This window comes from Echinops telfairi, unplaced genomic scaffold, assembly GCF_000313985.2.
Source record: "Echinops telfairi isolate 266 unplaced genomic scaffold, ASM31398v2 ScPeMD7_4225;HRSCAF=4972, whole genome shotgun sequence".
Taxonomy (NCBI): Eukaryota; Metazoa; Chordata; class Mammalia; order Afrosoricida; family Tenrecidae; genus Echinops; species Echinops telfairi.
The window spans coordinates 9088392-9114536 of NW_022108124.1; the positions used below are offsets into that span (position 1 = coordinate 9088392).

The window sequence follows — 26145 nt, forward strand, 5'->3', positions numbered from 1 at the left end:
AAGAATACTACTTAATGACTATAGTATTCAAATCTAAGAACCAACCTCTAAAGTGAGTGATGAGGAAACTGAAGAATTTTTACAACTCCTCCAGGCTGAAATTGATCAAATATGTGATCAAAATGCATGGATAGCTCCTGGAGATTTGAATTCAAAAATTGGAACCAACATATATATTTTTTCACTGAAATTTTAACCATGTGATAGAAACAAAACTAAAGATTCCATTGTAAAATTTTGCAAGGCCAATTATTTTTTATTGCAGATTCCTTTTCAACAACATATACATGTTGACCTTGTCAAATGGAATTATTGAATTGTATATGTAAATTATGTGCCAATAAAACTTTTGGGGGACAAAAATAAAAGAGAACACCCCCCCCCCACCAGTTGGGAAAGGAAGTAACAATGGAGAAGCTCAGTATCGTCATCTAAAACAATTAATTGTTCACATGTAAGTTCAAGTTGAAGGTGAAGAAATGTAAAACAATTCCATAAGAGCCAAAACATGACCTTGATTATTGCCCACTTGAATTTCTCCAGAATATCTCCAGAACATATTCAAAAGTACAACACTAATACCTGAATACCTGAAAAAACTAGGAATTTCATCAAAACCACAATACATGAAGAAAGCGATAGGTCGTTAAAAGGCTGGAAGAAAAGACCAAAGTGACTATTAGAGAACACTGAAATTTGTTCTTGATTTTAGAGTAGCGAAAGCAAGTGGTAGAAATGATGAAGTAAAAATATAACTAAGAAAAAATTAGGATGGAGTTGTACGAGCTCCCAATAAAATGATTAAACAAAAAGAGAGAGAGAGAATACAAAGTAAAACAGCATAATGAAATGCACAAAGACCGGGGCTTAAACATTCAAAAGTGAAGACCCTGCTCAGTACAGCTCAAGAAAACACCCAAGCTTCGAGTTATGATATTGAAGGATTCTTTCAGTAGGCAAAATACCAAATGATGCAGTGTGGTAATTACATAATTTCGTGTCAATTTGAAAATATATAAAAGTGTAGGGGTTGGTATTCAATGTACGTACGAATCCAGTCACACATGAGGCTGCCTGCTAGTGGGTGTGGCCTCATAAGGAAGGTACAGGGAACCTCCCCTCCTCTCTCTGCCTTCACCTTCCTGCTGGCTGACCCTGGTTGCTGCCAGAGCCCTGTGATGCTTCCACTGCCATTAGATCCACACAACTTGGCACCCACTGGTCTGTGCTAGTTATGCATTCTGCATCCTTGCCTGTGCTCTATGAATCTGAAGAGGGATTTATGGACTAGTATCAAATTTACAGACTTGAGTTGGACTAGGCTGGGATATTTTCTTGATGTATAATTACTGCTAGATATAAAGCACTTTCTTACCCATAGATGAGTAGCTCTGAAATTGTGTCTCTAGTCAACCTGGTTTAACACATGCAGGATGCCTCAAATAATGATAGAAAGAATACAAAGTCACTATAGCAAAAAGAGTAACCCTAGTGTGGTAGTGGGTTACAAGTTGGGCTGCTGGCTGGAAGGTCAATAGTTCAAAACCTCCAACCCTCCAAGAAAGATGAGGCTTTCTAGTCTTAAAACATCTCCGAAACCCATAGAAGCAGTTCTACTCTCTATTACAGGGCTACTCTAAGTCAAACTGGACACAATGGTAGTGAATTTGGTTTGGGTTTGAGTGATAAAATGATTTGGTCAACATTCCACCATTTCAAGTGCTTGCGTATGATGAAGAACCGATGATATTGACGGACGAAATCCGATCTGAAACGAAGATATTAGTGAAAATTAAGGCACCAGAAACTTATAAACTACTAACCGAAATGCCTCAACAAGTTGATGACGCCTACGAAGGCAGCTACCTGAACAAAAGAGATCATTGTATCTGTGATTCTACTGAAGAAAGGTGACTGACAGAATACATAAAGAATTGAAGGGTACTGTTAATAGCACGTGCGGTTACAAATGCGCAGACAATAATTTCAAACTGGATGTAAAAGTGCTTTCCCACCATAAGGCCAGAAATTCAAGCCAGATTCGGAATGAGTCATACTCTGGGGGATCTCACTGCTGACATGAATCATGGCTGAAGAAAGAATGCCAACAAAGATGAGTACTTGTATGTCATTGAAAAGGCAAAGGCACTTTATTGTGTGGATCATAACAAAGGATGGGGAACACTGAGAAGAATACAAGAGTATGAATTCTAAAACACTTTGTGACGCTCATGGAGAAACAAGGGGCAGATAATTGAAGAGAACAAGGAAACGATACATGGTGTCGAGTTATGAAAGCTGCCTGGGGCAGGAGCAGATCCTCTGACCGTACTTACCCAATATGAGTGATGAACATATCATAGTAAAACCTGGACTATATGAAAAAGAACAAAGTATCAGGATTGGAGGGAAAATATTAGCAACCTGTGTTATCCAGATGAGTGAGCCTTGCTGAGACAGGAGGACGTGAAACACCTGCTGATGAATATTAAGGATTGCAGCCTTCAACCCAACGTAAAAAGGATCAAAATCCCCACAACCGGACCAATTGGGATATCATGACAAATGAAGAAATGATTGAAATTGTGGAAGATTTGAAAGGTATAAACAACCTACCTATCTCTGAAAACCACTGGAGTATTAATAATGTATGGGTAAAAATATTAAGGTTCTTAATGCGATGCTCTAAAAAGTAGTTGCGTTGAGAAATATTGGATGTACTAAAATTTCTGTTGGATAGATTTTGGTATATTTAAAAATGTGAAATTTAAAATAAAGATAAATACTGTGAAAATGTAACACATATTCACTTTTTCTATTTTAAGAGGCTAAAACAATGAATTAAAAAACAGAGCAACAGCAACAAAACACTCTCTGTCTTCTGGAGAGTTTTGCAATATTGACGACATTAGTTAGCTTTCATCACGTTTGCCATCTTCTGGTTGGTGCTACAAAAGCAACATTTAAGAAGAATATGGTTAGATTGACTGCTTTCATCTACACAAAAGCTGCAGGCATTTTACAAAATAAACTCTTAGAAATGTCACCACGATTTACTTGAGACTTACAGAGCACCAACTGATAATATGTTATCAAATTCTGTTGTTCTAAAGGCAAAATCAATATGTTCTATGGTCGATGAAGGATGATTTCACAAACTAAGGATGAAACAGCATCATACAGAGAAAAGTATGCATGTGTTTGTGTTATATCCTAATGTTCAAAACTATTATTGGGTGGAAAGTCTTATTTTATCTTTATTTTGATAAATTGAAGGCAGTCATGTTTCATTAACTAAGAAGCTGCTGAACTGGGCCTCCTTTGCTGTACCTTTAAGAATCAAGAGGAATTATTTATTAAAGGGGTTTTGTTTTTAAAGAAAGATCATTCTAAAATTTCAAGGAGGAGAGTAGGATAAGTCAGTGGGGTGCTTTAAACTGTTGAACTGAATATTGATTGGTGAAAGGTAAAACCCCCAAATAATTCAAAAATTAAAATTGAGGGGGTGGGGCAGATTTGAAAACATGGGGTAAAAAAGACATTCTTCTTCCATATTCATTCTGATAACGTATTCGTTAAGTCCTAAAGCCACAGGGCATTTGGTCCGCATGCTATTGCTTTCAGTGAGTCAGAGCCCAAATTCCATCCTAAACCTTGGGTGAACCTAAACAGCCTCACCATCTTCAGTATTTCATAAACATGCTTCTCATCACTGAACTATCAATGGGACCAGTTCAAATCCTAGGGAAACTGAAGGGCTTCAACCACAATCAATCTCCCTGATCAACCTTGTGAGGCTAGAACAGGACTGGGCAGTGTTTTCATTTGTGTAAGGTCGCTAGGATTTGTACCTAACTTGGCAGCACCACAACATAAGTAAACAGGTCCCTACCCGATGACCTACCAATTTTACTTCTAGAAAGATAAAGATCAAAGAGAAACGGATGTATTCCTGTTACCAAAACACAAAAACAATCAAAACAACTCTATTCGTCTTTGCTAAAAACTCGAACCAAACCCAAACCATCAAAACAAACTCACTGTCATCGAGTCATGCTGACTCATATGACTGGGAAGGACCGGTAGAACTGCCTCTGGGAGTTTCCAAGTCTGTACCTTTTTACAGAAGTAGAAAGCCCCATCTTTTTATCAAAATACTCTATTGGGATATCATATTTTATATAGATAATGTTCTACATCCTAGTTTGAGTAGTGTCTCAGATTTAAAAGTGAACAGCCATGGGAGATCCATTTACTCTCTCAAGAACAAAAGAGAATGGCGAAAACCAAAGATGGTAAAAGTAATCCACAGTGGACAGTGGTACAGATAGCAACCGGAAACACAGGGAATCCAGGGCAGATGATCCCTTCAGGAGCAGTGGTGTGAGTGGCAATACCAAGAGGGTGGAGGGAAGGTAGGGTGGAAAGGGGGAACAATTTACAAGGCTCTACATATAACCTCCTCTCCGGGGGAAGGACAACAGAAAAGTGGGTGAAGGGAGATGTCGGACAGTGTAAGATATGACAAAATAATAATAATTTATAAATTATCAAGGGTTCATGAGGGAGGGGGGAGCATGGAGGGAGGGGAAAAGTGAGGAGCTGATACCAAGGTCTAAAGTGGAAAGCAAATGTTTTGAGAATGATGAGGGCAACAAATGTACAAATGTGCTTGACACAATGGATGTATGTGTGGATTGTGATAAGAGTTGTACGAGCCCCAATAAAATGATTTTTTTTAAAACTAATCTACAGAAGCAATACCCCACAGGGATTTGGGCTCCTTGTTTGCGTGGTGGAGATGCTCAATATCTTGGCCATGATGCTGTCTAGGTGATTGTGCCCATTTATTAAATGTCATTGTGCTGTAAACTTGAAAAGGGAGGCTTTTACTAATTACAAATTGTACTTAGTATAAATTCCTGAAATTTATCATACACAAAAAACTCTAAAACAAGCTGTAATTTGATGGACATAAAACTTGCTTTCTTGATTTGGACATCATACTATGAATGCTAGATTAAACTACCATTTGATTTAGGACAAATATTTCATATTTTGGGTTCATGTCAATCATACCAACAATGAAACATTCTAAATGTGTCCTTTTATTGTCAAAGTGTAAATGATTTATGATTTCATCACTTAAACTTAAGATCACCATTTCAACCTAGGAAGATCTCATGGAATCTACAGATATTCATACAGAGTATAAGATGCGCTTACAGCTTATCCACAATTTAGACCTATGGCTTCTTCATAGAAAATATTGTTCTATTTAGAAAGAAATCATTTTGAAGTCATTTATCATTTCTATTTGTTTTGTACTGTTTTTGTCTGTGTGTTTGGACAGGTTTATATAGTAACAGAATGCAAGTTACTGATTAAATATTTTTCTTTGAAATTTGACAAAATTATTTTTCTACGTAAATGAAATTATATGTATTCTGATATTATCAATAAAACTATTTTTAGAAACATAAATCTTAAGTGCCATAAGGGTTAATTTTAATTAATTCACATAAATTACTTTGAGGTTATATATCTTAAATAATATTCTATTCCCAAAATTGATATTCTACAGACTTGATACTTCCTGTTTGTTATTGCTGTTTACCTATTAATTTCAATGATTACATATCCTATAAAACTCTCAAAATAGGTAAATCACAACACATGAAAGGGAAAACTATAGTGTTTCCAGTAACTCTCACCAATTCCTAGATTCCTGAACTCATGCTTTCTGCCAATCCATTTAGGTAGAAATATATTAATTTTCCCTGAGAGATATCGACAATCCTTTTGAGTTTTCCAAGGAAGGTAAAGTAAAGTGAGTGAAAAGTCAAAGCAGTTCACAATGCTCGAGAAATTAGCTCTCAAATCTTGGTCTGAATTAAGGTCTGAACACTGGGATTTGGCTGATCCTAAACGAGTAGATTTACTCATTTCATCTTTCATAATGTCTTCTTTATTATACTTCAAATGGAAATGTCAATGAAAACTAGTAAACTAGAAAATACTTTACAACAGTCATAAAATGTTAGTTTGCATTATATTTCCATCAGAATGGTGGCTAATCTAAAGCACTGTTCATTATCACCCTCCTTCTCTAGCTCTGTTCCTGTGATGCTCATGAAAGCCCTGTGCGCATCTGAAAGGTCGTTTCCACTATCCATAATAGATGCTGCGGCTGGGAGGAAGCCACCTTTACCAGTGGTGGTATAACTGCTTCTCTACTGAGAAAAAAACCACTCATGTATTTCAAGGTTGGAAATCATCAAAATAAAACAACATAAAAGTGTGGCTGTACTAAAAGTAAAAACATTCTATTAATTTTTTTGTAAAACAAGCAACACATGACAAAATTGCAAAAAATAAATTACTCAAGTGAAACATCAGCACATCTCTAGCATTTTCCAAGTTGCTTTGCAGGAAACACATGCTTTTCTTTTCTGTAAATAATTTTTCAAACAATGTTTGCTGAATAGCTTAACCTCAACACTACAGTCTAGGAATCAGGCACAGATCTTTCTCTCAGGGGCTTATAAAGTAGCTGAAAAGATAGGACAGATCTCATTTAGTAACACCATGAACGAGGGAAAAGAAATCCACAAGTAATCTAGTTAACCACAAAATATCAAGCCTGGCCAAAATGGGACTATGAATTCATTAAAAACAATAAACATTTTATATGCCTTCTCTTTAAATGTATAATGCACAACTCTTAGACCTATGATCTTTAAAAAAATTACCAAATTAATAATTGTGAGATATGGACCTACATAATTAGCAGAAGAAATATTGAGAGAAACTCAGAAATTGATCATGCCTTAAAACCAATATACAAAGATCTAAAGAGAAGTTTTAAAAACTCAGGAAATTTCAAATTGGGGAGAAGAGGACAGTTTGGCACAATCATTTACGTGGCAGGGGTGAATGTTACCTCAGCTATGAGTTGTTGAAGAGAAGGGGAGGCCACAGGGTGGAGGCTGGAGTTGCCCCGTATGGGGTCATGGAGGCTAACATACGCCACAGCATTTTTCTGCAGAACCTTCTTCAAATCCTAGAATTAAAAAAATCAGTATTTAACATTGATATGTTATTTTACTGAATTCATTACATGTTAAATAATAAAACACTTCCCATTTAAAATAATTACATTCAATTAGAACCTCTTTGGTTTTTAGAGAAATTTGAGACCATGAAATCCAAAATGTTCCTAAAAAGATTTTACATAAGAGTGGTGAGAAGTTGGGTATAACATGCCATCTAAAAGCATATTTCTGACCAAAGCAAAATTAATACAAAGAAGTATGTGGTGTTCTTTTTTTTCAAGCATACAGTATTCTTAACATGTTAAAATAGTTTAAAATCCAATTTCATAAATAATGGAATGTTTCTTCAGTAATAGCACTTAATTTTTATAGTTACTGGGTTGAGAACAAATGTGAATATACTACTTCAGTGATTGATGCAGCTAGCTCTTGCCTTTGAAGTACTAATTAACTGCATTCTGCATAAAGTGACTATTCTGAGCACAAGGGGGCAAGATATCATGGTTTTCTGCAAATATTACTTAATGTAAACCTTACATTTCATACTTATCAGTAGCACAAATGATTCAGTAGAATAGTTTTTCCACTTCTCTGCTGATCCCCATCTCAAAAAATGAGATTCTTGATCCTTTGGATAAATGTTACTAAGCAATCCTGTGTTGTCTCCTCTCTCGTGCACAGCACAACTGTTTGAGTAATTATTGTAGGAGGAGCTCTATTGGTGCTTGGTTAAAGTTGTCTTTAACCCAAAGGCTACATGGAAGAAACACAAGGAGATCTCCTCTTACAAATATTGCAGCCCAGAAAAGTCTACAGAACAGGGTTTCTTGAACTTTTGGTCCCAATGAGTTGAAATTAGCTTGATGTCAACTAAGCAGCACAATCACTATAGCGGCCATTCTATAACCAGTCACCAATGTCACAATGACTTTAGGGTTGGGGGAAATAGATTTTTCACTCCAACACTACCAAGTAAAACATTATAGAGATTAGCACAATTAGCAAATAAGTAACGTTATTGTATGTTGAAAATTCAACAAGTGTTTTTTGAGAGGTGAAAAGAAAATTCATGTTAAATGAACCAATCTGTTAAAAAAATAGAAGTGATAAATTTCATCTTGAGTAATCTGTTGGACATTGCTCAGAAAACGTCCTTTGACTCTTATTGTTCTTGTTCAATGCCTTCCGCTGATTGCAATTCACAGCGACCAAGAAGGCAACAGTGCTTTGTTCTGCTGCCCTCGTCACCATAATACCTGTGTGAGCCCATTGTTGGAGACACCGTGTCAATCCATCTGTTGGAGGCTCTATCTCTTTTTCGCTCTCCTCTATTTTGCCAAGTTTGGTGTCTTTCCCAGACAGAAATGTTCACTCTCTTGGAAGAGTGTGATATATTCAATATTCCTCACCAACACCATAGTCGAAAGGGCTTCCCTGGTTTTCCTCATCCATTGTCCAGTGTGTGCATGCTTACAGGGTGATTGAAAATACCATGGCTTGCTTCAGGTACATCTTAGCCCTCAAAGTGACATCTTTGCACTTTAATACTTTAACAAGTTATTTTGCAGCAGATGTGCCCAATGTAATGTCTCATTTGATTTCTTGATTCCTTCCTAGGTGTTGACTGTGGATAGAAGTAAAATTAAATTCTTTAACAAATGCAAGCTTTTCTCCATTTATCCTGATGTTTATTGGACCAGTGGTGAGAATTTTTTGTCTTATTTTTTTCATCGAGGTGCAATCCATAAGGAAGCGCATAGTCTTTGACCTTCATAAGTTAGTGCTGCAAGTCCTCCTCACTTCCAGCAAGCCAGGCTGTCTCACTGGATTGCTCAATAGCTGTCCTTCAGTCTCAGTGCCATGTTCTTGTTCACAGTGCAGCTTCTCAGATTCTTTGCTCAAAACTGCTTCCGTTTCCAGACGCTTTCTCTATATAAGTTCAGTTAAGTCTCTTGGAAGCCTCCTGAGAGAGACATCCCTGTACTCATTTGAGGAACAAGTCTCAGTGAAATTACTTTTGCCCAAGAGCACATGATTTATAGCATAGATTATGGCATAGATAAGAACTGAGACGCATCAAAGCCCACATGGAAGAAGCACACCAGCCTGTCTGACCACGAGGTGCAGAAGGGACCAGTTATCAGACATCATAGAACTAAAAATCAGATCAGTGGGTGCCTACCTTCCTGATACAATCACTGAAGACAAACGTGTGCATAAGCAAAGGTGGTGAAGAAAGCTGATAGTGGCCGGCTAGCATCTTAAAGGCTTGAAGACATAGCATCTTAAAGATATAGCATCTTAAAGGCTTTAAGATAAACAAGTGGCCAACTAGCTCAGAAGCAACAAAGCCCACATGTAAGAAGCACACCAGCATGTGTGACCACGAGCTGTCGAAGGAATCAGGTATCAAGCATCAAAGAACAAAAAATCATATCATTGTAAAGGTGGGTGAGTGCGGAGTGGAGACTCAAAGTCCATCAGTAGGCAAACACAGGGAATCCAGGATAGATGACTCCTTCAGGACCAGTGGTGAGAGGGGCGATGTCTGGAGGGTGAAGGGAATGTGGGGTAGAAAGGGGGAACCGATTACAAGAATCTATGTATAGCCTCTTCCCTGGGGGATGGACAGCAGAGAAGAGAGCGGAGGGAGATGTCGGACAGTGTAACTTATGACAAAACTATAATAATTTATGAATTATGAAGGGCTCATGAGGGAAGGGGGAGGTGAGGGAGGGGGGAAATGAGTAATTTATATTAAGGGCTAAAGTAGAAGGCAAATGTTTTGAGAATGATGAGGGCAACAAATGTACATATGTGCTTGACACAATGGATGGATGTATGGATTGTGATAAGAATTGCACGAGCCCCCAATAAAATAATTTTTTTTTAAATGAGTTCTTTGACTCCAAAATCTTTAACACTTCTCCTATAGTGCATGAAAAATAGAAATTCTTCATAGAAGTTTTGAAGAGCCTCTTTACTAAAATGGTATGATTTTTCTCAAGGATCAGTATTGAGTCAATTCTCTAATAATGCTATCACTATAAATTACATTTTAAGTTGATTGCCCAACCTTACTTAATCCTCGTACAGCTCTGGGCTCTCAGGGGTTTCTGTCCATGCAGAATTAAATAGGGAAGATGACATGAGTTGAGTGCTTACCTCACTCAAATTCATTAGGATATATATTTAATGAGTAAAATGGTTGCAGTGGATTAACGCGTTTCATTCCCCAACAAAATAAGATTTAGTACGAAAAACTAAAAACAATTTTTTAAATACCTCCTTAATTTATACAATGGCTTTATACATTGCATTTAAATAATGATCAGATACATAGAAATTCACACAATAGCCAAAAACTAAATCTGTATATTGTTCACAGTTTTAATTAATTCATATGATTTTGACCCTCTAACAATGACAATGTCTTGAAAGAGACTAAAGACATGATCGTACATAAAGAAATATTGCCCAGTAGGATTTCAGTTCACACATGTCCAGGCTTATTCCAAACAGAATGTGCTTAAACATGTCTTGACAATCAAATGGATGGCTAAAGACAAGTGCTCTCAGGATATGGGGAACTTCAAAAAGTTCATGAAATAATGTCATTATAACTTTCTATTTTTCTAAAATTGTGGTATCTATTTTCCTGCCTTAAATTTGTCTTCATGGTTGAGCATGATAGTGGGACAAGAGGAAAGTAAAAGGAAATAGAGGAAAGAGCTAGGAGGTAAAGGGCATTTATAGAGGTCTAAATGAGGGCATGTACATATGTAAATATATTTACATATGAGAATGGGGAAATAGATTTATGTGCATATATTTATAGATTTAGTATTGAGGTAGCAGATGGACATTGAAACAAATGTGGTGAAGAAAGCTGACGGAGCCTGGCTATCAAAAGATATAGCATCTAGGGTCTTAAAGAATTTTAGGTAAACAAGCCGTCATTTAACTCAGAAGCAACAAAGCCCACATGGAAGAAGCACACCTGTCAGTGTGTTCATGAGGTGCTGAAGGGATCAGTTATCAGGCATCAAAGAACAAAAAATTCATATCATTGTGTGCTCACCTCCCAGATACGATAGCTGAAGACAAATGTGTTCATAAGAAAATGTGGTGAAGAAAGCTGATGGTTCCCAGCTATCAAAAGATATAGCATCTGGGGTCTTAAAGGATTGAAGGTTAACAAGCAGCCATCTAGCTCAGAAGCAACAAAGCCCACATGGAAGAAGCACACCAGCCTGTCTGATCATGAGGTGTTGAAGGGATGAGGTATCAGGCATCAAAGAACAAAAAATCATATCATTGTGAATGAGGGCAACTGGACATCCCCTTATGGAAGGCTCATGGTGAGGAAATGAGCCATCGTGCAGTGTAGCAACAATGAAACATACAACTTTCCTCTAGTTCCTAAATGTTTCCTTCCTACCCATTATCATGATCCCAATTCTACCTTACAAATCTCGCTAGACCAGAGGAGGTACAATGGTACAGATAGGAACTGGAAGCACAGGGAATCCAGGACAGATGATCCCTTCAGGACCAGTGGTGAGAGTGGCGATACCGGGAGGTTGGAGGGAAGGTGGGATAGAGAGGGGGAACCAATTACAAGGATCTACATATAACCTCCTTCCTGGAGGACAAAGAGGAGTGGGTGAGGCGAGATGTAGGACAGTGTAAGATATGACAAAATAATTTATAAATTATCAAGGGTTTATGAGAGAGGAGAGATTGGGAAGGGGGGGCGGAATGAGGAGCTGATGCCAGGGACTTATGTGGAGAGCGAATGTTTTGAGAATGATGAGGGTAATGAATGTACAAATGTGATTTATACAATTGATATATGTATGGATTGTGATGAGTTGTTTGAGCACTCAATAAAATGATTTTAAAAATTGTCTTCATCTCATTAGTGTCCTTTAAAAAAATTGGCACATTTTGAGCTAATAAATTGTTAGGTTAAGATTTTCACTTAAAGTTGAAAAGGCAGTGTTATTTCAGATCCCGATTTCTGTAGCTTTCATTTCAAGTTTTATCTAGTTTCTCAACCCAATACACAAATTCTTCACTCATCAAAGTCAAAGCTCTTTTGTTTCTTGGGTCATATTTCTTGGATCTTCCTGGCATTCCTTAATTCAGTTGATCCATCCCAAACTGTTGGTTTTTATAGGCAGCATTTCTCTAAACTCCTTGGCAAACTTAAGAAATTTCAGAAGGTATGCACTTAAATTGTCTCAATATTTGATATTAGCCCTGACGACTGCTAAATAATATGGTCATTTCTTTATGTTTAAAGTGTGATTATAAGAGTAAGTTTCAACAATGAAATATGTTAAAACAGCTATACCATTAGATTGATTTTAGTGGGTTTATTCATAAGGCCAAAAAAGTTGGCACATAGTCCCTTGTCTAGGAGCAAGAGCTGCCTTCTAATATTTACAACTGAAAAGGCTGAGGAGGCTAGAGATTAGTTAACATACAAAGACTGTTCTTAGCATCTGAATTTTCTAATCTCTGGTTTCAGTCGAAGTTTGACAGACCTGATTATTATAGACCAGATGGATATTACATAGTTTATGATTTATAGTTTTGACCCTTCAAATCTTTCCCAAGATGTAACAAATGATAATACTTTTTTACCAAAATAGCAGTGAGCTGAAAGTGTTCAGCTTTTAAAATCTTTCATTTTCCATGCCTTACAATTTTTGCTTAACTTATTTTGGTTTGACATTGCTTTGTGAATTTGCCACTTAAAACTTTCAAAGTTTGTATGTGGGTGTGATTTTTATTATTATTTAACCATGACCATATCAAATTTTACCACCTACAGATAAGCATTTACTTTGTGAAACCAAGACATTTAACCAAAATTTTTCTACAAAAGTTGCTTATAAAAAGGACTGAACTTGGAGCTTACTGGACTAAATCAAGATTAGTAGAATCTGAAAGGTGATGATAGGTCTTACGAATTACAGCTGATACAAAAATAGAAAGTAGCCACTAAATAGGCATTCCTCTCTGTTCTCTGTCTGGGAATATTGCAGCCATTTCAATAGTGTCCTCTGTATGTACGTAATTCCTTAGAAAAAGATTTGCTACCACTTTATTTATATTCATATCTGAAAGTTGAATTCACATTATCCCTACTATCCCCAAAATTCTAAATAAATTCAAACATTAGGGTACCTATCTCTTTAAACACAGGTGAGGTGTGCTTGTGGCTTAGTGAGTTAAGATTGGGCTACTCTTGATGAGCAGTTGGGGACCACCACAAGCTCCTTGGGAGAAGGATGAGACTTTACTTGTCCCCATGAGGATTTGCAGTTCTGTCTTGCTGAACGTTGCCATTGCATGTCGGAATCAATCGTGGCATGATTCAGAAGGCATAAAGAAAAGATGTGGGATTATATCTCAGGCCATTTCCCCCACCAACTTTGGAACAAATGGACCAAGTGTAGTGTACTTTGTGATTCTTATAAGAAATTTCCAACCCACACAAATGATCATCATGACTGGGTTGACCCCTTTGAAGGAATTTAGCAGTAAGCCAGAGCTAAACCCCTTAGCTCCTTTGAGGAGGGAGGGAAAAGGCACCCAAAGAGAGGAGGGAATGGGAGAAGTTTCACACCCATGGGGACAGACAATTAGACCTCACCAGAAGGGAGGAGAGTAGTAGGATATACCCAGTAAAGGCCAGTCAATTCTGGAAACTTAAGTTTGGAGGAGGGGCATTCTCTCCAAGCAAGTTCACAGCATGGTAGAGGTCATTGCTCAAGGTCATTGCCATGATCTCCTCTGCTCTCCTTCTGTTGGGAAAAACCAAGGTTTAATATTTCTCACACCACTGGGATGCATCCTTTAGAACTGGGACATGTTTAGTACTCTGACTGTAAACATAAACTGATATTATGTGTAATAAGTTAGGCAGAGGGAACATTTGGCCCGGAAAATGCACTCTATAGAATAGCAAACTAGCTAAGGTTAACCAAGTCCCCTAAAATAACCTATAGCCTTTTCTTTTAAAAGTTACAAAAGGCTATAAATAAAACCTATTAATAGGTATCCTAAGAATCCCACAGGAAAAAGCGTGTAAAGAAATAAATGTATAAACCATCCCAGTTGATAGATCTGCTTCCAGACATCAAAAAGGAATTATGAGACTTGGGGAGAAGTCCAGGAATTATATGGATCTCTCTGGTAAGTTTAGAGAAAGCAGAGGGTAGTGGTCTACCCACATGAAAGCTTTATAGGATTTTTCTTGTTTCTCATTAAACCAGGTCCTTATAGACAAAGGGAGTTAAAACGCATCTTAATTTTTTTTTTTTTTTACTGAAGTGCCTAATGAAGGTAGAAAGAAAGTTATTCCCAAATGCCCTAAAATCATGAAACCTTACCTCCCCACCACCTGTGGTACTAACTCAGGGCAAACTACTAGGACAGGGTAGAATGTCCCTGTGAGTTTCTGAGATTGTAACTCTGCAGGAGTAGGAAGCCCTGTCTTCCTTGTGAGGAGCTGCTAGTGGTTTCAAACTGCTGATCTTGTGATTAACAGCCCAACACATAACCGCTACACCACTAGGACACCTCTTAAGTTATTCAACTCTCTCCGTTTAGCTCTATCACACAGTTGCCAGCTTATCATCGTCTGCCCTTGTCTTGTACGTTATGCATGCCATAGTGAATAAGTGAAAGAAGTAGAAATTTCTGCAAAATTACTGGGCATAAAATCTTAGGTCCCTCTTGCTCCCCTAAAAAGGCCAGCTTCCTGACTTGATGGCCAAACCAGCCAGAGACTTGGACGTGGAATTTATGCCCCTCCTGAATCTCACACTGATATCCTTTTCCTTGATGGGTGACTCACCTACAAATATAATTTGATTATGCCCACATGTACTATTTGTTATATCTTTTAAGGTGAATTACATTAATTACATGTCTAGGTACCCTTTGCTTTTTAGGAGGATGTATGATTGCATTAAGAATGCTTTTGTTGAACTAAGGTGCTGGTCATCTGATGGAGTGCCGCATTTGCCATAAGAACCCCATTTTAAACTATCGTTTAATTCTGCCCCCACTTTAAAATTGTACAAGCTTTTACCTAATCCAATTAAGGTTAAATTATGACTCGCATTCAGTAACCTCACTACCTCTAAGACCCTTGTTTTAATTTCCCTTGAGGTCGGGTTCATTTATTACTTATGTGATATACAGTTCCTAAAACAATGTCCTCACTTCGTTTTCAGAGAGAAATTATGTGTTGTCACACAGTGCCAAGACGTGCCTGGAGATTTAGGTGCATGGTACTGAGAACGTTACAACAAATTAGCTAAAATTACAGCATTGCACGTTGTAAAATAAGAATATTAAGAAAACTACTTAGTCTAACTCAGGTTGAGGATGGTCATTTTTGAGTGATTTAATCCCTAGTGATGTTATCATTGAATTGGAGCAGACTTTAAGAAATTATCAATAACCAAGGGAGAAATAGCAAACACAGCCACTAAGGGGTGGGGATACATCATCAATGCTTAAATTCTTTAGCTGAATTGTCTCTGAGGCACGGCACATTTGGCTTTTATTTTACTAGGCCAGCAAAGAAGAGTCTGTGCAGTCGTCAACATGCTTGTGACACATGGTAAATAGTACAGGTAAGGTAGGAGAGGTCATACACAGAATTATACAGGGGGGCCCATAGCTACACACTATAATACCCTACAAGCACCAGGTTTATTTGACTTGCTATCATCAGCAATAGGAACATGAACTTGGCCAAATTCACAAAGGATAGTAAGGATTTTTAATATGCATTCCACTCATAGTATTATCTTTCATTGCTACCTCACATGCTGTAGAGGAAAAACAATGGCTTGGACCAAGGTGATGAACATAGGCCCTGGTCAACACTACAAAGTCACGTGGTGAAGACAGATGAGATAGAATGCAGTGGAAAACTACCACTGTGAATTTAAATTGTGGGCTATGCCATCTTCAGCCCAGCTAAAGGCCGGGTTCGTTATCCGTGTGCTGTCTTCCACTTTGAATCAAGAGGAGGAAATGCATCAGTACCAGGAACCAGAAGGTACTTGTTTTACAGAAAACTGCAACCTGCACACAGAGCCCTATGTCCATTCAATGTCTTCAATCAGTCCCAAAGCCATTTTCAGTACTCTATTGATGTACATGTTTCTGACCACTAACCCACGCAGGTGGTCAAGAAATATCCTAGGGAAAGCATGGAGAGGTAGTGTGCTTCCAGGAAGAGATAGATGCAGACTTACACATTTACACACACACGAGGAAATGTAGCTTAACAGAGTCCTCAGAATTAGAAAATTAATAAGTAGGAATTTAACTTTCCTTGCCTTTTTATTTCAGACTGTTAGACCAACAAATCCCTTCCTAACAATAAAATTTACATAAAGAATCTTGGAGATGAAAATTGGGGTGGAGAAAGGTATAGCTTTATGTTGTTTTCATTTTCTATGGTTCTTTTGGAAACATACCACATAACAATAATGGGTTATCAATCAATTCCTCAGCTCTCTTTTCTTTTGTATCATTATGATTTTGGAAATGTCCCCTAGGACAACCTTTGATGTGACTGTTACAGAATTATCTGAAACAACAGATATTGTTGATCCTGAGTAAACTTAGACTATTGTGGTAGTTATATAATCGTTTGTCAATTTGAGGATGAAGAGTATAGGGGTGACATCTAGTCTGTCAATTGGATCATAGTCAATGAGGTCTCTGTGTGGGCACGGCTTTCTCCTGAGAATTCTGGGAAATCTGGTTTTTCCTCCTTAGAGGCAGGAGAGACTCTTCACTTCCTCCCTGTGAGACGCTCTACTGACAAGACACAAGGCTGAATTCTGGGGAGACATCTCTCAGGAGAAGCCACGTGGACCTACTCTGATGCAGCCTTGGAAGCTGATGAAGCCACATGGAGACCTCTGCCAGCACTGAGATGCTTACAAAGCCACTGAATCCAAAGACTTCCTATACCCACTGGCCTGTGATCATCCTGTGTTTAGTGGCATTGAATGTGTTTTCGTGAGTCTAAAAGTGACTTTCTTTATAGATTGGTATTGGACATATGGGCTAATATCGTACTTATGGGCTTGGACTGGTGGACTGGGCTGGGATGCTTTCTTTCTTTTTTTGGGGGGGGGTGCTTTCTTAATGTACAATTACCCTTGGTACAAAACTCTCATATATATATGAGTTTCTATGGATTTGTTTCTCTAGTCTACCCAGACTAACACAACTATGTACAAGCCTATGCCTCTTAATGACTCAGTTTTAAGTCAAGCATTTCTACCTCAAAAAGCTTGTTCCCCTTAATCTAGAATAGATTAGCAGAGATTTATACTCATATAGACAAGGTGGTCATACTCTATACCCCATGGAAGCAGGAAGTACCTAGAGAAGGGTAGCCCTCCACCTCTGAGCCCATAAAGAATTATGTGTACGACATCTCTCAAGGTGGAAACGAGAAAGATCAAAGTCCTGAAAGTGGAGATTTGGATATAGCATGAGTGAAATCCATGACATCTTGGGACTAAATTTCTCAGAACCCCTGGCGATCCTAATGGAAGTTCCTGAGAATCTCATATGCATGGGAATGCTCCAAATGCATGGAGCGGGCTGGAGGGGGGCCACGAAATACGGAAGCCAGCTGTGTGGTTGGTACAGTTTGCTTCTATAGACAGTTCTCTAAATAAAATGCTCCTGTCATGCCTCTGATGCCTTACGGCTTCCAAAAGTAAGTATTTCTCTTGATAAGACAAAAGCCTGAATTCCAGTCACCTATCTACTTCATCGGGTGAAAAATTTCTTTCATAAATGTCCAGTCCTCCTACTGATTCCATTTAAGAGTATGACACTAGACACTCAAAAAGATTTAAAGACTTTTGAAGTTTCTCATGCATTGGGGTTTGATATATTTACATTTAAAACAATGAATGGTTATTAATAGTTTTTATTTTTTAATATTTTGAAAGTGTAGTTTAGAAATATACACGTAAATTTAAGATGAACATGAATTGCTGATGAAAGTTACTAGATATTTAGACAGCTACATAATATAAGAGAGAAAAAGGGAAATCATTGCTTTCATGATGAATTAATAAAATCACCAGAAAATGAACATATTCCCCAAATTATCATTTAATTTTTTGGTATCTTTAAAGTAAATCATTTCGAATAGGAGTTGGGAGGTTGCTTTAGCTATTGCACCTTTGATCCTACCTACAAAGCTACCAATTTAAGGAGATTCTTTTAGCAATGGAATATGTTCATTTGAATTCATTCGTTTGAATATGGAACAAACATTCACACCACTAATTTGCGTATGGAAAAGCATTCCAATTTGCAATGTGTGAATCTTGATGAATTTTACACACTGTAATTTTTTTTCTCATCTACCAGACTTTTTTTAACTTCAAGTGAAAAGACACATAATAATTTTATACATTAATATTTTTGATAGTTTATCTAATATTGACTATGTAGTTCATCCTTTTTGAGGACTTGCACAAAGAACATGAAACAAGAAAATCTCCTATGAGATACCTCAGATTTTTTATTTATGTTTTTTTTTAAGTAGAGGGAGCAAACCTAGTGGAATATCAGTTTTACTTTCTTAGCAACAACTGCAATGTATCTATATCTATCTATCTATCTATATTTACATATGTATACATATATATGTACATATATATGTACATATATATTTGAATATTTTCACTGATATTCTTTAAAGCGTCATCAAATAATTAAAATATTTAAGAATTCTACAGGGTTTTGTATATAGTTAGTATGACACAAATTCGATGATCACTTATTAATTTTATTTAAAAACAGTACACATGTGAGAAACAAACATATCTGTGTTTTATATTTAAAAGCTACACATGTTTTAGTTGTATTTTCTAAATTCCTTCAGAACAAAGGCTTCCAGAAATAGGTAGGTGGGTAGGTAAGTGGACAGGTAAGTACGAAGCGAGGAAGTGGGTAGGGAGATAAAAAAGGAGTAGAGGGAGTGAAAACATGAGGGAGAAGAGAGGAAATCACTCCTTTGAATCAATGTCCGTCATTTATGAAACCACTGCTAAGGCAATAAGCATTTAATATAGAAGTTGAAATTTCTGAATTCCAGGTAGCTGCTCACTCACTTATGTCCATCAAGGCGATGTAGCCTCATAGACACCTCATTGGAGAAGGTAGAACCGCCCTGTGGGTTCCTGAGATTGTAACTCTACAGGAGCAGAAAGCCCAGGCTTTCTCTTGAGAAGGGGCTGGCGCCTTTGAACTGCTGACCTTATGGAGAGCAGCCCCACTGGTAACCACTATGCCACTAGGGATGCAGACCCTTCCCAGGCAGTTAAAAATAAGGGTTAGAGATATATCTCTCTTGAGTGCCTTTCAACTTTGATGGTGAAAAAAGAAGAGATAAAGCCAAACTCACTGTCTCTGACTTAGTTCTGAGTCCCAGGGACACTGTCAGGCACAGTGGAATGGCCCCTTACTTTAAGAAGCTCTCTTTACCAGTGTAGAAAGTCTCACCTTAGACTTGCTGTCTAAGGTAAATCTCAATTACCAAGTAAACAATCTCAAAACAAACAACATCAACAACAAAATTCATTGCCATCCCGCCATTCCCCACCATAGTGCCCCTTTAAGACAGGGTAGAAGTGCCCTGTAACTCTTCGTGAGATTAGGGTCTCCACTTTCTTCCAAGGAGCAGCATGGGTTTTGAACTGCTGACCTCTGACCTTGTGGCTAGCAGCCCACCACATAAAGCACTATGGTACCAGGGATCCAAAGGTAAGTACTATGGTAGCAATACAGTACAGATAAGATAAACTCAAAATCCCTTGCTCCCTGCCTTCTAGTGGACAATGACCCTACAGGGCATGGTCGAACTACCCCTCTGAGTTTCCAGGACTATAGCTCTTTCCAGGAATAGGCACAACTCATTCTTTTCTAAGTTCTCCTCATTTTTGAAAAGTAAGCACAACAAATTAGCAGATATGACACCCTGGTTGCACATTCTTTCAGCACTTGAATTCAAAAGTTTCACTTTGTACTTTCAGCAGAAAAAGTGAAAGAATGGTAATTAAGGCACAGATTAATTTACCTCTCCCCATTCATAGGAGCCAATGTTGCCAAAAGTGGTTCCTCCCCATGAACAGAAAACAATAGTGCGGTCAGGTCTCCATCCTTTCTTAACACTTAACATCAAGGCTTGGAGAAAAGCTGTGATCATAGCAGTGCTACTGGCCCATGCTTGCCCACTATAACTGTGTGGGGTGTGATGGTGGCTGCCAACGAAGATATACCGATCTGGAGAGAGAATAAAATAAATGTCATTAAAAGAAAACATAAAGTTTAACAATAAATGTAATAACATTTACATAATCCTCTTGCACAAGTGAGCAACAATTAAGCCAAATTGTTCTAATAATTAAGACTACTTTAACATTTTCGTCCAGTGTCGTGATTCACACATCTGTGTATATCAAAACAGAGGCAGCTGCTGAACTCAATTATGAATCCAAAGCTGAGATCTACATTACTGTCTTTTGCAAGCTGCATATTAATTAATGAAGTATACAAATATGCCACAATGAAACTGTTATCTAACATTTTTTTCAGAATCATAGGGGGAAGTGTCCTGTAAACAATGTGTGTATGCTCAGTAAATAGTAATGAGCTATTAGTATATCTGAGGAAACAGTCATTCGGTAGCTGTAAATATTAAAAATGTGGTAGTCGGGGACTGATTTTGCAACAAATGAAATTTAAGGAATTAATTACAGCTTCCGGGATATAATTTTAGTCCTCTCTCCTTTCTCTGAAACAAACAAGCAAACAAAACGCACCAGAAGTCATTTAAAAGCTGTAAAATGTGTTTTTTTCAGATATTTTATTTCATACAATCATCCAAATCCATTAGACTTACTACAACCTAAACTTACAGGTGGTGTATTATATTACTCAAGGGGCTGCTGACATCAAGGTCAGCAGTTTGAAACCATTGTCTGATGGGGGGCAACAACAAGGCTTACTACTCCCATAAAGATGTATAGCCTCACAGACCTACAGGGACAGTTGTACTCTGTCCAGTAGAGTCATGAAGACACACACAATACCCCCAAACATCAGGTCAATTCCAACTCATACTGGACCGACAGGACGCAGTAGACCTGCCCTTGTGGGTTGTTGAGACTGTAACGTTATCATGGTGGAAAGCCACATCTCTCTCAGAATGGCTGGTGATTTTTGAGCTGCTGATCTTGAGATTAGCCGGCCAATACATAACCTGCAACACCACCAGCGTTTATAAGACTCCCTACAAGAAAGATCTTCTTTTTGACTCACGAATATGGCCTGCTTCACTTACTATTGACCATGGTAAGATAGATTCATTCCATAAGGCCAGAATTTTTACTGACTGTGTTGTTGGTGCATGCTATCCGTAAGAAGAACTGAGTTCAACTGATTTGATCAAGTTGTTCCAAATGCCCTAATAGGACACAAAGGCCCTCATACAAGCTGTCTTCTTTGAGTACCATCGATTTTCAAATGGCCCATGCAGGGACCCGGGTGGGGTGGTGGGTTACACACTGTGTGCTGTCCACAAGGTCCGTGGTGTGAGAACACCCAGGGCTCTGTCGTTAAAAAAAAAGATAGGACTATCTACTCCAATAAAGATTTAAAGCAGTGGTTCTCAACCTGTGGGTCACGACCCCTTTGGGGGTTGAATGACCCTTACACAGGGGTTGCCTGATTCATAACAGTAGCAAAGTTACAGTGATGAAGTAGCAACAAAAATAATTTGATGGTTGGGGAAGTCACCGCATCATGAGGAACCGTATTAAAGGGTCGCAGTGTTAGGAAGGTTGAGAACCACTGATTTAAAGTCTCAGAAACACAAAGTGGTTGTGAGTTGGCTTTGGGGCTTGGTAGATTTTCATTTCCTTGACTGTTCAATAAGAATGAATGAGTGTGTGCTTTATTCAATTGTTTCGTGTTTCAAATGAGATGTTATTTGTAAGGCGCTTTGAACAGTGCCTGCCACATAGCAAATGCAATACGTGTGCCATGAATAGAGAAATTACTCTGATCACCCTTGAATTCACAGGATCAAAAACTACTTTATGAAAACTGTCATTTTATAAAGTTATTTTAATTCCTCACACAGATATTGAAACAATGTCAACCTATTATCAAGGTTAGAGATTCTGAAGCACGACCACCCCTTACGTCAGGATAAAACCGCTCCCTAGGATGGCTGAGATTGTCAACCATTTTGGAAACAGCCACAACTCTTTCCAGCAGAGTGGCTGTTAGGTCTGAACTGCTGAACTCAAGGTTAACACATAACCCACCCGACCACCAGCATTACAAATTCAAAATAAACCATAATTAAAAAGCATTGTCATACTACTGATGTTTTTCATTTTCAGATTTATTAAAATTTTAAATCTTTCAAATGAATAGATAATATTCTTGTACAGATTTTAAATAAAGTTTGGCAAGCATGCATATTATACAGAAAATAATAAGCCCATCAAACCCATTGATATTGAGGTTTTTTTGCATCTCAAAGCAACACTGTAGGGCCAAGTAGAACTACACCCTAGAGTTTCCAGACTTTACAGAATCAGAAAATATTACATCTTTCTCCTACAGAGAGGGACTGGTGAGTTTGAACTGCCTACCTTGCAGTTATCAGTGCAAGGACAAGCCAAGCCCCACGACAAGTCATAAAAGTACGTTAAGACTAACAAGGATGCTATTTTACTACATTGCCTCTAAACCGAAAAGTCTTATGTGCACAGCTATAAGAGGAAGAAAAATGGGAGAAGGGGCATATATTAATATTGAAGAGTTAAAATGTAGATTTGATTTTTAAATTGTTAATAAACATTACTAAGCTTTCATATTTAAAAAGCAAAATGTTGCTATATATTGTAACATTTTGTTTTAAACATCATCACATCTAAAGTAACTCTCTTTTTAAAAATATCTTTGCCTCATAAAAATATCAGAAGTTGAACAGTGTTTGGTAAATAAAATAAAATGATGATCTTTGTGTTTTTTCTTACCAGACAAATGGCAGGTTACCGAAGGTGAACTGGTTTTTGTTTGTTTCATTTTTATTTTTAATATCCTATAATTGTGTTAGTTTTAACACTTTTACTAAGTAGCCCTGGTGTCTCAATGAGGAAGTGGTCAGATCCTAACTGAGAGTTGGCAGTTTGAACGAACCCAACAGCCCCATAAAGTTTTCAACTTTGGAAATGCAAGTATTTTTCTACTTGGCCATGTATGGTTGCTAGGTATCAGCATAGGCTTGAGGGCACACAAAATTAACAACAACATTCTACAAAGATATACTTTTGAAGAGGGTTAGTAGAAAGGAACATTTAGCGGATCACTTCTTTGTTTCATAGTGACTTCCGCTTGGAGTGGCATGAACTTCTAGTTGCATCAAATTAATATATGATATTTTTCTATGAAGTTTCATAAAAGGGAAAGGTTTTAACTCCTCAACCATACTTACCTGGAGATGTTGAGCCCTTTAAATATCCAACAACGTTTGTAATTGTTTTGAATTCTGTGACTGTCTGCACTTGCATGTTAACAATTCTTATTTCTGGGGGGGAAACAAAAAACAGTTTTAATAGATGCTTATTATATATTCTTCCCCTTAAAACATTATAATTTCTTTATCTGTTGTCAACAGCACAATCTGCTGTGTTGACACAGCATTAATGATCACATCAAGTTATAGTTTCTAGGCAACTATTTATTAAGTACTTTGTATATTCTCTACTTTACATGCTTATTAGATAACTATGACAACATGCAATTGCTAGCCTCATAGAAGTACAGAGACATAACATTCTAAATCTCCCATTCCAAACTAAAATAGGGTTTAACATAGGAGCACACACAATAAGACCACATGAAAATGTGAATAACTCACATTTTTAAACAAGGGATTCAACACACAACAGCTAAAATATTTCCAACGATTACTGAGTATTTTTCTATCATCTAAAAATGAATATATTTTGTTGTTAGGTGCCATCGAGTTCTTTTCAACTTATAGCAACAGAACGACCACTGCCTGGGCTTGCACCAACCACATGCCTGTTTGGTTTGAGACTACTGATGTAGTCACTGTGTGAGTTACTTAATTGTGCCAGCCTGGCCAATAATCACATGTGGGGCTAATTGAAAGGTTGAGAGATAAATGGGTGGTGAGCCTCGCATTTCTAGTTCTCAGGTCTCTTGTTTTGTGATGGTCGCACCAGGGTGCAGCTGCCTTAGCAGCTCCCTGCTTCAGCTTGCAAGACTGACTTCCTACAAGACATCCCCAAGGAGAAGCCTCATGGACCTATCCCGATGTGCAGCCCTGGGTGCTGGAGCAGCCGTGTGGAGACTCCTGCTAGTGCTGAGATGCTTATTCGTTTACTGACTCAGCTTTCCTCCTGCAGTCAGCATCATTGCCTGTTTTGTGAGGTGGAGGACTTTGTGGACTGGTGCTGGGTTAATGGGTTAATGGACTTGTGGGCTTGGGCAGCATTGGGTTGGGATGTTTTCGTGATGCACATTTTCTTTACATAAAACTCTCTTATATATGAGTTGCTGTGGATTTGTTTCTCTAAAGTTGTCAGGTCACATTATTGAGGGCTCCCTCTTTTTCATGAAATCCCCACTTTACCAAGCACGCTGTCCTTTTCTAGGGACTAGTTTCTCCTGAAAATAGGTTCCAAGTACTGGAGACAAAGAACAAACAAATCAGCCTTAGAAGCAATGACCCAGAAGGCCCCTTGTAAGGTGGGATGGCTAGATTTTGTCTCAGTATGTAATTACTGTATATGATGCTTCTTTTAAAAAATTAACCCCTTATGTCAAATTGGGCAAAGGCTACAGAGCAGATCAGTTTTCCACTCAATTTTTCATACGGACTTGTTTCATGTCATTTATTACAATGTCCGCAATGTAACAGGGCTTATTCTAATTCCTCTCTATTTCTCATTTCCAGTCTTTCTCCTTTCCTGATCTTTCTGAGTTTTGTCCTTGGGCAACTGCTAACTTTTTGATCTCAAGTGGCTGATTGTTCTAAGGAGTGCATCATTACCCAGTGGGGTTATGGTCTGTCTATTGTTTTCTTAAAATTGAGTCATGGGGGTGACTTCAGTTCCAGCTTGAAGAATGATTGTTTTTTGCCTTTCTAATTGAATTTGTCTTAGGACCATATAAGTAACTATTACAGTTGATAAGGCATAATCATCTTTGTAAATATTAGCTATAAAGAATGTGGAACTCCTATTTAATGGGCAGAGAGTACCATATGCAGGTGCAGTGGGTAAAGCCCCCAAAATGAGGAGTGATTATCATATGACCTATATGCTTTCTTGTTAGTTACTGAGCCACATGAAATTTTTCCACAAATATGGTGAATTTATGAAATTATCCCACAATTTCCCAACAGGATGGTGAATTTATCCCACAATAGTGTTTAGGCTAGTTTATAAGGTTCATTATTTGTTTTATTCTCAGCACACTTTTTTCTTAAAGTCTTTTTCTCAGGATGACATTAAACTAGTTTCTCCATGTGATACATATTTCTCTGATACAATTTTCCCAGTATTACATTTGCTCTTGCCAAACATCCCAGGGACATCTCTAGATAGGGAACAATTTTCATGCTAACTTTTTCTCTTTTGGCGATGGGTTGCTCTATCACAAAGATAATAAAAATTCTGAGCCAAGGTTTTTGATTTCTAAAGACAGACTTTCCACCCCAACACCACGCATGCGTGCGCACATGTACACGCACACACGCGCGCACACACACACACACACACACACACACCCTTTTCTTTTTCATACACTACCCTGGCAGATGACACATTATCTCTACCAGTGATTGAATATCTTTCTAGTATCCCATGTCTACCCTGTGGTCTAGTATCCCACGTCCACCCTGTGGTCGAGTATCCCACGTCCACCCTGTGGTCGAGTATCCCACGTCCACCCTGTGGTCGAGTATCCC

The 26145-nt window shown here is 37.9% G+C and overlaps 1 protein-coding gene across 1 annotated transcript in view; it reads right to left on the bottom strand.

Moving 5' to 3' along the window:
• The window catches only part of NAALADL2 (N-acetylated alpha-linked acidic dipeptidase like 2), a 779627-nt gene that overhangs the window by 369290 nt on the left and 384192 nt on the right, over positions 1-26145 (bottom strand). The window contains exons 7-9 of the mRNA XM_045294988.1: positions 23641-23733; positions 20209-20414; positions 6944-7063 (exon numbers count right to left, since the gene is read on the bottom strand). Coding sequence (XP_045150923.1) covers positions 6944-7063; positions 20209-20414; positions 23641-23733 — 419 coding nt within the window. The remainder of the gene's footprint in view (positions 1-6943; positions 7064-20208; positions 20415-23640; positions 23734-26145) is intronic.